Source organism: Rhamphochromis sp. 'chilingali' (assembly GCF_963969265.1).
Source record: "Rhamphochromis sp. 'chilingali' genome assembly, chromosome: 5".
NCBI classification, from domain to species: domain Eukaryota; kingdom Metazoa; phylum Chordata; class Actinopteri; order Cichliformes; family Cichlidae; genus Rhamphochromis; species Rhamphochromis sp. 'chilingali'.
Window position 1 is genome coordinate 6927628 of NC_137932.1, and position 14107 is coordinate 6941734.

The 14107-nt window shown below is 40.8% G+C and overlaps 1 protein-coding gene across 3 annotated transcripts in view; it reads left to right on the forward strand.

Annotated features, from left to right (window-relative positions):
- Nucleotides 1-298: 298 nt before the first annotated feature.
- nkain2 (sodium/potassium transporting ATPase interacting 2) overlaps nucleotides 299-14107 on the forward strand; it is a gene marked incomplete at its 3' end in the record, with an annotated part of 143364 nt that continues 129555 nt past the window's right edge. For all 3 annotated transcript variants that reach the window (XM_080882485.1, XM_080882486.1, XM_080882484.1), the window contains exon 1: nucleotides 299-1690. In XM_080882485.1, coding sequence (XP_080738611.1) covers nucleotides 1637-1690 — 54 coding nt within the window. In that variant the 5' untranslated portion in view covers nucleotides 299-1636. The remainder of the gene's footprint in view (nucleotides 1691-14107) is intronic.

A 14107-nucleotide genomic window follows, 5' to 3' on the forward strand; every position in this document is an offset into this window, starting at 1 on the left:
TCATTTCAAACTGCAGCTTCAAGTCATGGATGTGCAGCAGGTCTGTGATGCTATCATGTCAATCCAGACCCAATCTGATGAACGTTTTCAGCACCTTTTTGAATCTGTGGAGAATTAAGGTAGTACTAAAAGCAAGAGAGAGGCCAACCTGGTAATAACTACGTGTACTTAATTAATGGCAAGTGAAAGTTTTTCCAATCCTGTTCGCTTTTATTTTGAAAATCCCCACCGGAACAGCACCACTGTACCGAGGTATTTGACTTGACAGATGGCAGGCGGGAGACGCTCCTCTCTCGGCTGTCTCTCTCGGTCCGTTGGTCCATCCCGGTTCTCATTGTCTCCCCTGTTCACTCCTTGAAGACAACCCCGAGACGACCAACTAAACTTAGCCGTTTTTTTCCCGCTCACACCACACACTATGCTTTACGTTTGGAGACTTACCTCGACCTGAAAATTTACCCCTTCCCTCTGTGTATGAAATTTGGACATGCTCTTCTGTTTTCTTGTTTTTGTTTTTTAAAAAAAACATTGTATAAACGCGTTGGCAGTAACGGAGACAGCACCGACTGAAACAACCACCGACTGAAACAACCACCGGCTGACGGGCTTGACAAGACAGCAGTTGTGCCATGGATCTGATGGGGAGATGAACCGAAGGAGGAGGAGGACTCATTAGCCAAAAAGCGCCCCCCGAAATCAGCTTCCAGCGGCTGTTGACACCTCACAACATTTTTATCAATGACCGTTTTCTCACTGGATAAAACACCACAGCTATCGGAAGATATAAGACAGGTTTGGGACCTACGTGTTGGAGATTTGAAATAAATATATAAATAAATAAAACGCGGTTTTTGGTGAAGGATGTTGCCGCTACATGTCCGTTACTTCCCCTGAGAGGAGAGGAGCTCGCCTGTGTGAAAAGAGGCAGGGACCACTTTCGCTTGTTTTCTCCACCCTACAACAAATTAGGCTGTTTCACTCACACGAATGCAAGTGGCTCTTAATCGGATTACTAAACGAGGGATTTAATCTGGAGGGGAATACATCCATCTAATCTCACCGTCTCTCTTTCCCCCCCAGCCCTTCAGTGTCTTTAAGTGGCTGCTGCTGGTGTGCTGGACTGTGTCACTTCCAGTGTGCTCAGCGTTGTGATGATGATGGTGATGATGATGCGACTAATCGAGGTGATCGCAGGTGATGTCTGGACAAGTGCAAACTGTGTAGAAATCACTGGAAAGTCGCTGTAACCTCTGCTGGATGAATGAATGAAGGAGCTGGATCTGACTTCGTTTGTGTCACATGTATTGAAATGCAGCTGATTTAGCAGGCTACTAAAGTGCCCTCAGTTGCTGAGGCTTGGAGAGGGTTTATCTACATATCCAGCTCTGTGGACTTGAATCATCCCCCTCCCCAAAGGACGTACTGTTACGGGCTTAAGTAGTTGCCTTTCATTCCCTTCAGCTCCAGAGAGTACAAGGGGGGAGCTGGTACCCTGTCCTCTGAGCCCGAGAAGGGAGTGCTTCTACCTGGGCTGGAGGCCAGCCAGACGGCCCTTTGGGAGCTTTTGGATTTTGAAGGAGAGATCTTGGGGAGTTTCTGCTCCACGTGGACCTCCAGAGAGAGCCAGGAGGACATCATGGGGTGCTGCAGTGGCAGGTGCACCTTGGCCTTCATCTGTGGCATGCAGCTGGTGAGTGTTTACGTTACTATTGATCCTGTAAGGGGAGGAAAGTCTGGGTTAAATCTTTGAAAAGCTCCACAAACAGACAGGTTCTGATGGGAAAGAAGAAAAAAAGGCATCTTTATCTGGAGGTGGAGCAGGAGGAGAGGTGGGTGGCTGGAGAGAGGGAGAGATGGATTACTCAAAGGTCACATTTCAGAAGTTAATAAAAGGTCATGATACAAGGAATGATGTTGAATGACGAATATGAGGACTGAATAGATGAATACTGTTGCCTGGAGCTCTGGGGCTGTACTAAGAGTCCATATAGAGGGATTGATGGAGGTGGAGAGTGATAGATTGAGGCACTGTAGAGAAACGAGGTATGGGTGGATGGCAGATGGATAGATATATGAAGCAGGTACATGTAAAGCAAAGAAGGTAAAGACCCATTATAAGGTTGCAGCATCAGACGCTGCCATTCTGTGTCTGTCTGTCTCCCGGTGTATCTCTCTTTTACACCATCTGTGTCAGTGGAAACTGGTGCCAGGCAAGACAACTGGGAGGAGGGATGGTCTGTAGGTGTGTATGTGTGCATACATGTGAGGAAGTGTGAGGAGCAGCACAAACAGTTTTATTAGTTCTGTCTTGTAGCTTCTGCATAATATGAGGAAATTTTTTCCCAGGAGCAGAACGATGTAATGAAGCAGCAAGAGCTGCCAAATGGTTTAATGTGGGTGACCTGCTGGTAGATCATGACATTTCTTATTAAAGAGGCAAAGTGGATAACATTTTTTTAGGCAGCATGTGAATAAACATTGTTGGAATTCAGTTAACGTTTTTTGTTTTGTTTTTTTAAATTAAATTTGATTAGATTTTCAGGCTTTTTTAGCCTTGTTTTGGTTAGTTTGTGACAAGCTTGTTGCCACCTTGGTTTCTGTATACCACTATATAAAGTCACTACACATAAATCTCCTGTAAACTACCTGTGGAAACCCAGCTTTTGCATTTTATTTTGTCTTTTATCATTTCGTAGTTTTATATCTGTGTGTGTGTGTGTGTGTGTGTGTGTACAAGAATACAGTCTATTTGCCCAACCTTAGTTAAGAGGATACTATAGGAAATTTAAATATAGGCTGTTGTTTCTTCGGTAAGGCCGTTCCACTGTTTGCATCGCATCTCTTTCAATAAAGTTGAGCGATATGTAAACATTTTTCCACTTGGTGTTATTGCAAGCATCTCTTGTACCTACGGCATCTGTGTTACTCTTGGCAGCTTAAAGGTATTTATTGTGAATTTCCAAGCGAAACAGTTAAATCCTACTTCTGGTTCCTCCCTTTATTCACAAAGGGTCGCCACAACAGGTAGCTGTGCAGCTTTGATTTGGCAGATTTTTACATTGGATGCCCTTCCAGACCACCGAGGGCTGGTGTCAGGAAGGGCATTAAGAACGTGAACAAACTTTATGTTGTAAGTGACTGAGTGCTGTGTTGTGGTGAAGAGATAATCAGGAATTTCTAGTAGGACCTGGCTGTACGTTCCAATACCAATTTGTACTAGGGTTGACTCGATAATAGAATTTCAATATCAATACCGATGCCCAAGACAATACTTGATACTTGATGCCACTTTTGAAACCAAAGGCAATGTTTTGACCCAGTAGTGCAACTGTAGAAGTGAAGACTCGATCAAAATCTTGAAAAAGTTAACTTGTTAATTTTCAACTAATTTCCCCAATTATAAATTTGATTTAACAACATAAGTATTTAGGATTAATTTTAGAGATTTTACTTATTTTATAAATTATTTAGACAATTTCACTACAGACCATGAAGTTAAAATGTATTTTATATATGTATTACTCATAATAAACCTAGGGTACAACCAACAGCATAATACCTACCATATGTAAGTAACTTAATTGTTGTAGAAGAAGAGCATTAAAGAAAATTTAAAGATAAACTTTGGATGAAGTGTGGTATTCGTTCTGCTGCAAGAAATATTCATCTTTTATCTGGCTACAGTCCACAAGCTGCTGCATTAATGGTTTCAGATGCATAATGTGGCCATTGGGCAATTGCTAACAGTTAAACAGGTAGCACCAACATGTGTACTGGCTAGGTTAACATTCACAATACTTGTTTAATAATTCAGTGCTGTAAAACGGGAGCTTTACTGACCTCTGAAATTCCTCCTAAAATGTTGTTCACTCTTATGAACGTTAACTACTTGAAGGGGCTGCATGGATGACTGTGCGTGAAGATCGGCTGGAGGAGGCAAAGACGGCACTGTTTGTATAGAAACAGTTCCAAAAAGGACAGCAGGACACATCTAAAACATTTAAACACTTGCTTGTTAAAATGCTGCTGCTTGGTGGTGAAAGTTCAGTTTTGGAGATTGTAATTAAAAAATGTTCCTTTAAGAATAAGACAAAAAGAAACGCTGTTTCTAATGGCTCCCTTTTAAGTCCTCAAACAGACTTTTTAAGCTGAGAGCATGCCTTTAATTGATCCCCAGTTGTGGGAAAGTAGATGCCTTTACTTTTCTTTCTAATACTGTTATATTTAAGCTGCTCATTCTAGCTACATTTTATACTAAAGGATTATTATTGCTACTGTACATAGTAGCTATAAGACTAACAGCCACAGCAGAGCAATAATTCCAGGCAAAGATTCTCCAGACGCTAACCCGGGGAAATAAAGGAAATCATTCCCTTTAGGCAAAGCGGTACCACTCATCACAGAATAAATCCTGCATTTTCTAAAGATTTATGAAATGTTGCTGTTAGAGGATCTCGCTGTGGAGCTTTTGTCTGCCGCGTGTATGGTAGCCAAAGACAGGCTATGATATAGAATGGGACAGTGAACACGCATGTGAACAGAAATGCATAAACATGAGGTGAAACGCTTTGGCTGTTGCAGCCTTTGCAGTCATGTACAGTGACTGTGTGCAAAAGTAAAAAGCTATTGTGATGATGAATAGGAAGCTGTTAGCGGCAGCACGAAGCACTCTGTTTTCAATACAAAAGGAAAATATAGAGAAAAAAAACCTATCCAATTTACCATAAAGATATTATGTGCATGACCCTCTTTGAGCGAGCGTGTGCTTGTAGGCCTATTGTGCTGTGAAATAGGACGTTGCTCTGCTCGTTTCCATTCAAATAAAGACAGTTCTGTAAGTGAACACGCCCGCAGCAGAATGCCGATGAGTTTACCAAATGCGGTGCACACACTGTACGCGAAGAAACACACCACTGTGCTGTAAATGGGGATGCTGTGTATTTCCCTGTGTGAAATAAAGGCCACGAGTGACTCTGTGTGTGTGTGAGAGAGAGAGCGAGAGAGAGAGTGCTTGTGAATGAGATGCTGTCACAGAGATAGTCATTGTATCTAATGCGGTGGAACTAATGCTATGCCATAGTCAACAACATGTTTTGCTCTGTTAACCGTTGTAATAGCTAAGCCAGCTGATGAGCTGGAGGTCTAACACTACTGTATGTTTCAGCTTGGCCATGCACGGTTAGCATCTGCAGCTATTGGAGCAGAGGGCTCGTGAAGCATCACAAAAAGTGCTCATTTCCACTCTTCAAAGACATACATGTGAAGATATTTCATTCCTGCGGTTCCCTCACCAGAAGGCACGCTGCTCTCAGTCCTCTCTGCTGTGAGTTAACCACATTGACCACAGATTAAAGACAGCCTCTTACCCTGCCTCAGACGCCCCCCTGTTAGAAGTAATTGTTTTTGCTAAGTGAGCCTCCGCCTAATTGGGGAGCTTGTAGAGTAGGAAGCAGCACTGGTCCAACCCAGTATCACGGCAAAACATGTAATAGACACAGCGCTCCACCATGTCTTTTTCACGCTTTGCCTCTCCAAAGTGTAAAAAAAAAACAGTGGACCGGCATGTCTGTTGCAAGTTTTGGTGCAATATCGGGTTGACTGGTCAGTGTGTCTTATGCAGGGGAACTGATGTCTTATGTAACTCCTAGCAGCAGTTTTTCCCCCTGCTTCATTAGCTAGGTTAATTGCTAAAAGCTGATGTCGCCACACCTGAGCAGAGATCAATGATCCAGGTTGGAGATATGTCTACTTCACAGCTGACGTCAAAGCGTGCAGAGTTTAATTGATTCTATCAGCCAAATGTATATATTTGCCTGATTGTTTTCATTGGTCTTGCTTTTATTAGTAATGTGTAATTTAATGTCAGCAGTTCAAAGATAAAAGTGTGCTGCTTTTCTGATAGCGCTCGGTGCCAGTCTAAATCGTTTTCTTTCTTTTCCTCACAGCCACACTTAGTAAGTAAAGCTAAAGGGACTATTGACTTTGGGGGATTGAATAAATGGTTATATTCTCAGTGAATCAAGTAACCTCTAAAGAAAAAAAACGTAAAATGTAATTACGTCCAAGGTGATGGCTTCATATCCCTTGATTTGGCTGCCCCCCCCCCACCATCCGTACACCACCATCACCAAGCTGAACTGTCAGTAGAAGACAGGGAGAATCGATGCTGTTGTGTTGTTTACACCAAATTCTGACCCCACCATCTGAGTATTATAGAAAAAACAAAGATTCATCAAACCAGGCAGCATTTTTCCAGTCTTTTGAAGTCCAATTCAAATATGGTGTAGCCTCGATTTCCTGTTCTTAGCTGTCAGGAGTGGCCGCAGGTGTGGTCTTCTGCTTCTGTGGCCAGCTATTTCAAGATTCAATGTATTGTGCACATTTAGAGATGCTCTTCAGCATACCTTGGTTGTAACAAGTAGTTATTTGAATTACTGTACCCTTACTGTCAGAGCGAAACAGTCTGGCCATTCTCTTCTGAAGGCAAGTCATTTTTTTCCTCCCAGTCAACTGACACTCGTTGGATATTTCCTCTTTTTTGGACAATTTTCTGTAAACCCTAGAGACGGTTATATGAGAAAATCCCAGCAGAGCGGCGGTTTCTGAAATAGAGTAGCCCGTCTGGCACCAACAAGTCACTTCAATCACCTTTCTTCCCTATTCGAGTTGAACTTCAGCAGGTCCTCTTCAACGTGTCCACATGCCTAAATGCCTAGAGTTGGTGCCAAATGACTGGCTAATTGTATATTTGCATTAACAAGTAGCTGAACATGTGTATCTAATAATGTGGCTGTTGAGTGCAGATTTATTCTAAAGACAAAAGTGGTTTTGTCGTCTCTAGTGACTAAAAAAATGAGCAAATGAGAGACTTTCTCAAAATAAAGTCTTGTTGACTATAAAAGTGGCGTCCTAATGAGCCCATAGCAACAGCGTTGTCATGTTGTATTACATGCATAAAGTTTCATGGTGCTGTGAGCAAGCTGTGTTATAAGAGGAAGATCATACAGCTGAATTGAACAAAACAGCCATAGAGTACACACACACAAACATAAACACACAGATACATGCCATGCCACTGGTGACTCACTGCCTGTGGCGATGGTTCAGGTCTATGTTGCTATAACAGCCCACAGCAACCATCAGCTGCTGCCACAGAAGTGATGACTAAATTATCTAAGGGCGTGACGGGTAACAGGACTGCAACCGTGGCCTCCCACCATTGGCTGGTTCAGTCGAGCTTTTGAAGTCGGCCGGTGGGTGTTAATGTTGATGGAACGGTAATTATGTTGTTGATGTGTACGTTAATTGAATTGAGGTAATGGAGTAAAATGATGGGCTTGTAATTCAGTGTAGTGCACAATTATAGTGAGATAATAACTGGTAATCCAGAGAAATGTAATTGATCTCTCAGACTGTCACAACAGGAGAACATTAACCTAAAATAAATTTTCCCAGAAACTGAGGTAAGTGCTTTTTCTTAAAAAAAATTCTCTTTTACACGACTGGAATTGCAGATACTAAGGCACATACCAAGAATATTTGACTTTGATCTCCTGGCAAACTAAAGTTATTTTCATGTCTCCTTTATGAGGCTGTGGGACAGTAAGCGTTCAGCGCTTTCAAAGCTGAGCTGTGCGTCCCAGCACCTTAGAATTAAACAGCAACAAAGAGCAAGACATCAGACATAAAATATTTAATTGGAATTAAAATGTTGATTGTTGAAAGTTGATGTCGCTCTGTGTGCTACAGCACCAGATTAGGGTTTGCTGCAGCATTCATTTCTTGTCTTTTTTACAGTAGTTATTGTAGTACTGGTATATTTTTTATCATCTTTTTCATTTTTAATCACAATTTGATTTTGATAACATCTCTGGAGTGGGTGGCGCTCATAGGGATCATTTTCTGTGGAAGAAAAGTCATATGATGCATGAAATACCCATTTTAGCTTGCTGCCAACAACACCCATTTCATTTGAAGTTTTTTTTTGAAACATTTGACCAGACACACATGTATTTTTGTGTAATTTTGCAACTACAGTTTTATATGGAATGAGGTTATGCAGAGAATGACTGTAGGCTATCAGAGGCAGTGTTTATCTTACTGTGACAGTACGATCATGTGACATTTCCACCACTGAGGGACATACTGAATAATTTACCTTTTAGAAGCTGCAAAATGGATGCAGAAATGGTATCTCAGCATGTGCACCACATGTTTGAAAAAAAAAAAAAGACTTTGTAACCATCAAAACTCAGAAACTAGTACTTAACCAAGATGTTTTGGGAGTTTAATAGAACTCATTTTATCTTGAAGCTGGCTTAATAACTTCAGCAGAACTGGTTTGTAGATTGATATAAACAGTCAATATCAATTCAGCATTGCAATTTGGCAAAAATGTTCTCCCACTCAGTTTGATTGTATCGTATATCCCATTTTTTTTATTAGTGATCTTTAGTTGCAACTATTTTGTAGTGTGCACCATCTCCCGCTGTTGGTTTTTTTCAGCATTTTAAAGAAAATCCACTTTTAGAATGGGTTGAGTTTTCAAAGTGAACAGAGCTCTGCTCTTTGGCAACAAACAATCTTCAGACCTCCTTCCTCATCGCAGCAACTCAGCGAGATAAAAAGGCTTTCCTATCCTTTATGTACAACACTGCTTTCAACAAAGGCCACACACAATCTCAGCTCTGAGTCTATAGATTTTCTGTCGCTCTTTCTTTTTCACACTCTCTAATTTGTCAGTCTCCCTTGCCCCAGGTCTCCATCTTTTTATATATGCCCACCCTCTGTGTGTATGTCTTTCTGGCCATTTCATTTCTTTATCTCCACCTCCTCTCACTGTCTGGCTCTGCTTGCAAGAATGCGGCCATCACACCTTGGCCAGGGACTTGACTGACAGCTCATTCACTGTATTTCAATAGTCTGAACACAAAGTAAGTCTTCACTCACTGATCTGATGAGGTAGTTTCAGTGTGCCAAATCAGTCCCACACTGAATCTCAGTCTTTGTAGATCAATCCAAGCTGCATCTGTATTGCTCATACATTCATGAATGATAGTGTCATATTCTGTGATTTTCTGTTCTGTGATTTTCTGTGAAGGTATGCTGTGTGCAAAAGGTTACGTTTTAGGCTTAAAACTTTACTTTTTGATAAAACTGACAGTTAGGTCTGAATCAGGTGACCCTGAACCTTACCTTAGTTATGCTGCAATAGGCCTAGGCTGATAGTGGCTTCCCATGATGCACTAAGGGTTTCATCTCCACTCACTCCTTACACAGCATCATGACACAGGGTGTACCTCCTTTCACATCACTCTACATTTAATAATTATTCATTATTATTTCTGGCTTGGCTCTTTTCCACAGTGTGTCTTTTGTCCTGTCTTCCTCCCCTCATTCCCCGAGTGGCAACAGCAGATGGCTGTCGCCCCCCTGGAGGTTTCTTCCTATTATGAGGGAGTTTTTCCTTCCCACTCTTGCCAAGTCCTTGCTCATAGGGGATTGTGTGATTGTTGGGGTTTTCTCTGTATTATTGCAGGGTCTTTACCTTTTAATATGAGGTGCCTTGAGGAGACTGTTGTTGTTATTTGGCACAATATAATGAAAAATAAAATTGAATTGAACTGAATTAACAAAGAGTGACATATTTCTAAACTCTTTTGATAGGGTATCGAGTATGTCAATAGGTTTTTGCTCTTTCTAATCTACTGAGTGGTCAGTTCCATGTTGTGTATGCAAAGTCTGATTGAGTGCATTGTTTGAAGTCACACACTTGAACTAGCAGATTATTACCAGATACATAACAACTAGGGGTGCAACAATACTCGTATCGATATTGAACCGTTCGATACAGTGCTTTCGGTTCGGTACGCATATGTATCGAACAATACAAAAATTTTTATTTATTTTATCAACTTTTCTTCTGACGATGCTGTCTGTGTTTTGCGCTCAGTGGATCTGCGTTGGACTACTCCACCTAGGCTGCACTGTCAGTGCAGATCCACTGAGCGCAGCGCAAGCTAGCAAGACAGAAGCTAAGCTCGTTGCAACATGGCAAATTGAATCTCCCCCACCCTCATTCAGATGTGGCGTTTGGAACTATTTTGGTTTTCATGTGAAGAATGACCCTGATCGAATCGAACCGAACCGTGAATTTTGTGTATCGTTGCACCCCTAATAATAACCTATATAAGCTATCCCAGTCCAATTAATGTGCAGACAGTATAATGAAGGTACAGACAGGAAAACAATAGATCAGTCAACCAGTACTAAGAAATAGTGCGTATATTGTGAGTATTTTTTGCAACCGTGCCGAAGTAATTTTTCTGCTGTAAGACTTACATCTGCAGTAACTGAACTCTCCCAGCATAATTACACTGCTACTGACAGTCAACCTCACTAACAGATTTCAGGGCACTCTGCACTGTGGTGTGATACAAATTATCTTAGGTCAGACAATGGATCAGCTCTGTTCAAGCAGATATTTTTAATTACTCAGTTAGAACCTCCGCCTCCTATACAGCCAAACGCTAACACCCAGCATATCTACCTCTCCCTTTCTTTGTTTCCAGCATTGATCTTCACATTTGTGCTTACTTGCATCCACCAAATGCCTAATTGTTTTAAAGGCTCATCCTTTAGACACCAAATGACCGCTTAAGCTATGAAGAAATAACTTTAAGGCGGAAGCAAGGTGGCCTGTTGTAACACTGCAGTAGTTCCAGCAGAATTCCAGCAGGCTCACCACCGCCTTCTTCAATACAGTAATAAATAATACTTTTTGTACTAGTGTAGTACTTCTATAGTATATATGTACTATAGTATATCTGTTTTTTTTGCTTCATTCTTTACTGACCTATTCAACTGTCTCTCCACTCAGTTGTAGTCTGAGGTTGATGAGCTCCACATTCTTGAGCTGTAGCTAACAACAGGTAGCAACAGAGTCCCTTCACAACAGGAAGGTTTTGGGTTCAAATTCACTGCCTGACTCTGGCCTTTTTGAGTTTTCTCCATGTTCCTGGGTGGGTTTTTGCCGAGTTCTCAGGTACTCAGTACTCACAAAGGAATGCATTCTAAATTATCCATAGGTGTGAGCGTGAGTGAATGGTTGTCTGTCTCTTTGTGTTAGCCCTGTGAAATATCCAGGGTATCGTGGTACCTGGTCTGTGACCCAGGGTTTTGCGTTTTGGGAATGTTTAAGTTTTTTCTAGTTTGTTATCTTTATTTTAGTTATTATTTTGTATTTGTTGTTATTCAGTATTTCATTATTAAGTGTTCCCTGTCCTCTTGTTTCTGGATTCCTGTTAGTTATTTGTCTGTTCCCCCAGTCTTGTTTCTGTGTCTGTTTGCTTCCTCTGTTTTCTCTTGGTCCCCTGCTCTTGCTCTGTGTCCCTGGTCTCTCACCTTCGTATTGTGTCTTCTAGTCTTGTGTCTGTCTCCTCCCTCCATTCCCCTTATTTTGTCGGTCTGAATCTTATTAGTAGATGCAGATTAGGCACCCTGTGACTAACTTAGTTATTGTATTTGGTAATTCAGCAATAAAGCCGCATTCATGTCCAGTTTTGCCTTTGTACGCTGCATCTTTGGGTCCATTCCTAACTGCCTTACACAGGGTGTACCCTGCCTCTTCTCCTATGACAGCTGGGCTAGGCCCCACCCCCCCTGCAATTCTAAATTGGATAAGCAGTTGAGAAAATGGATGGATGCAGCACCATACTTACATTTTACTGAAGTTGTCAAAATGAATGTGAAATTTTAACTTCTGGAATTTTAGTGCTGTGAAAATTAGAAAGAAAGTAATTTTACTCAAGTGGTGAGCACCTGGACTATAATTTTCTATTTGGTTGTTAATGTGGGACAAATTTTTGTGGAGCCATTCATTAGCCAAAGATGTCTATTAAATAGCTGTCACCAAACAGCACATCATTTTGCAAAATTTGTTTAGTTCATTAAGGTTTGGACTAACACCAAATGAAAAATGTGTGGGTGCTCTGTGGTGGTCTACCACTCATCTCTTTGCTTATGTTGATTTAAGGGAAGAAGTCTCGTGGACAACATAAAAGAGCCTTTTAATGCTATTTACATGTTTCTTTTTGATAAATATTTTCTGAAAGGTTGAAACATGTCGCCCTGCTTTCTGTCTAGATTCTAAGCTAAAGCTACTACATCTACTAGTTTACTGAATAGCAAATATTTTAAACATTATTAAAACTTAGTTCACGAGATGCAGACTCACTCAGCATGTATAGCAAGAAGAAAGTGTGGATTATACTCTGTATGTTACAGTTGCAGACACAGACAGCTGCAGGCATCACAGAGGCGTAGTCCTTCCTGTTATACTTCTTTGAAGTCCACTTGAAGTCTTCTCGAAGAGCGACTGTGTAGTTGGTGCATTGTACTTTAGTGCCCGTCTCCCCAGACAACTCTACGCAGTTATACAAACAGAACAGCATGAATCACTCGGACACAAGTGGACCCTAGCAGCTTCAGAGAAACTATAACACCTCTGAAAGTATCTGTAGTCATACTTAAATCTTCTGGAAGGATGTACTACTTAGGCACACCTGTGTTTTGAGCTAAATCCTAACACTAATATCAGCACAAAAACAATGCGTAGATACTGTTTTAAACAGGCCTTAGCATGTTAAGCATCTTGCTTTAGAAGGCTTTGCTGGATTTCTAAATTAAAGTCGAAGACTGTATTAATTGCCAGATTTAGATGAGAGTCTAATGCTAGTAGACCTGTGGGAGCAAGGTGCAGCCACAGACTGCGAATACATCACACAGGCACAAATTCCTGCCAGTTATTGTTAAATAACATTCAGGTGATGAGTCCTGATGATGCTGAAATTTAATGTCGTCGTCATGTCCGATGTTCAATAGCCACTTGATGTAAAGTGTTTCTAAAAGAAATCGAAAGAAACACTTTCTCAGTCATAGAGCTGGACAAAAACATATAAACAGAATTATTGCAAAATAACTTTGTCCAATAAAGAAGCAGAGCAGCAAACTGTGTCGAAAGCATGTTTCCACAAATGGCAGGTGACATCACGGATCACAGCGCCATTCTCACACAGTGCACAGCTCATTGTTTAGCCGCACAATGCAAGATGTTGGAGTCTCAAGCAATTTTTCCTGCAACATGCCTTATGACAAAAAACAAAGCAACAGCCTACTTTATTGTGAAAGTCATTATGCCAGTGAGCACAGTCGAAAATGTTGGATTTTAGCTGCTTAATAAAGCAAGTGACTCTCATAACCAACTGGCCATAAACATTTCTAGCGACTTGTTCATAGTATACTCCACCTCTCACCCTACGACAGCTGGAGTAAGCTTGATTTATATTGAGATATAAAGTTGTTGTCATGGTAATTTTTAACAATTTATTTTAAACTGTTCTTTTTTTATGGTGAAATGGGTTAATGGACAGCATACACCTTTAATAAATTAATAAAAGTTTGAATTTATTTTGGATTTTGTGTAATCCATACAGGATCTAATATATATATACACTGTGACTGATGTTTGGTTAAATGTCCCTCAGAAAGTTGCACCTCAACCAGAGATTTTTGGTTGCCATCAACAAGCTTCTGCCACAATTCTGGCTGGATATTTGAGCACTCTTCTTGGCAGGATTGGTGGAGTTCATTTAAATTGATTGGTTTCCTAGCACAGACCCAGCTTTTCAATAGGATTGAGGTCAGAGCTTTGGGAAGGCCATTCCAGAAGCTCTCTGTTAAAATAAAACTAGCATAAAATGACAGAGTTTTCATTTCTTTTACATGAGCAGAGTTACAAATTCAGCAGGGGAATAAATAAATATTTCTCCCACACTATGCTGTGAAATCATTCCACCCTGACCGGTGGTAACATTAAGAAAAAGAACAGCTAAAAAAAAAAAGATTAAAATTACCATGACATTCATGACCAAGATGCATGGATGTAAACTTCTGACCAAAACTGTTTGTAAATATACATATGAAAAAAATGTTATTGTAAAAAGCAGGGTTCTTCTCTTAGTTGTGAACACAACATGTCTTGGAGGCTTAAAAAAGGAGTGCAACACAATGATAGTGTATCAACTCACGTTGTCATCATAACAAAGTC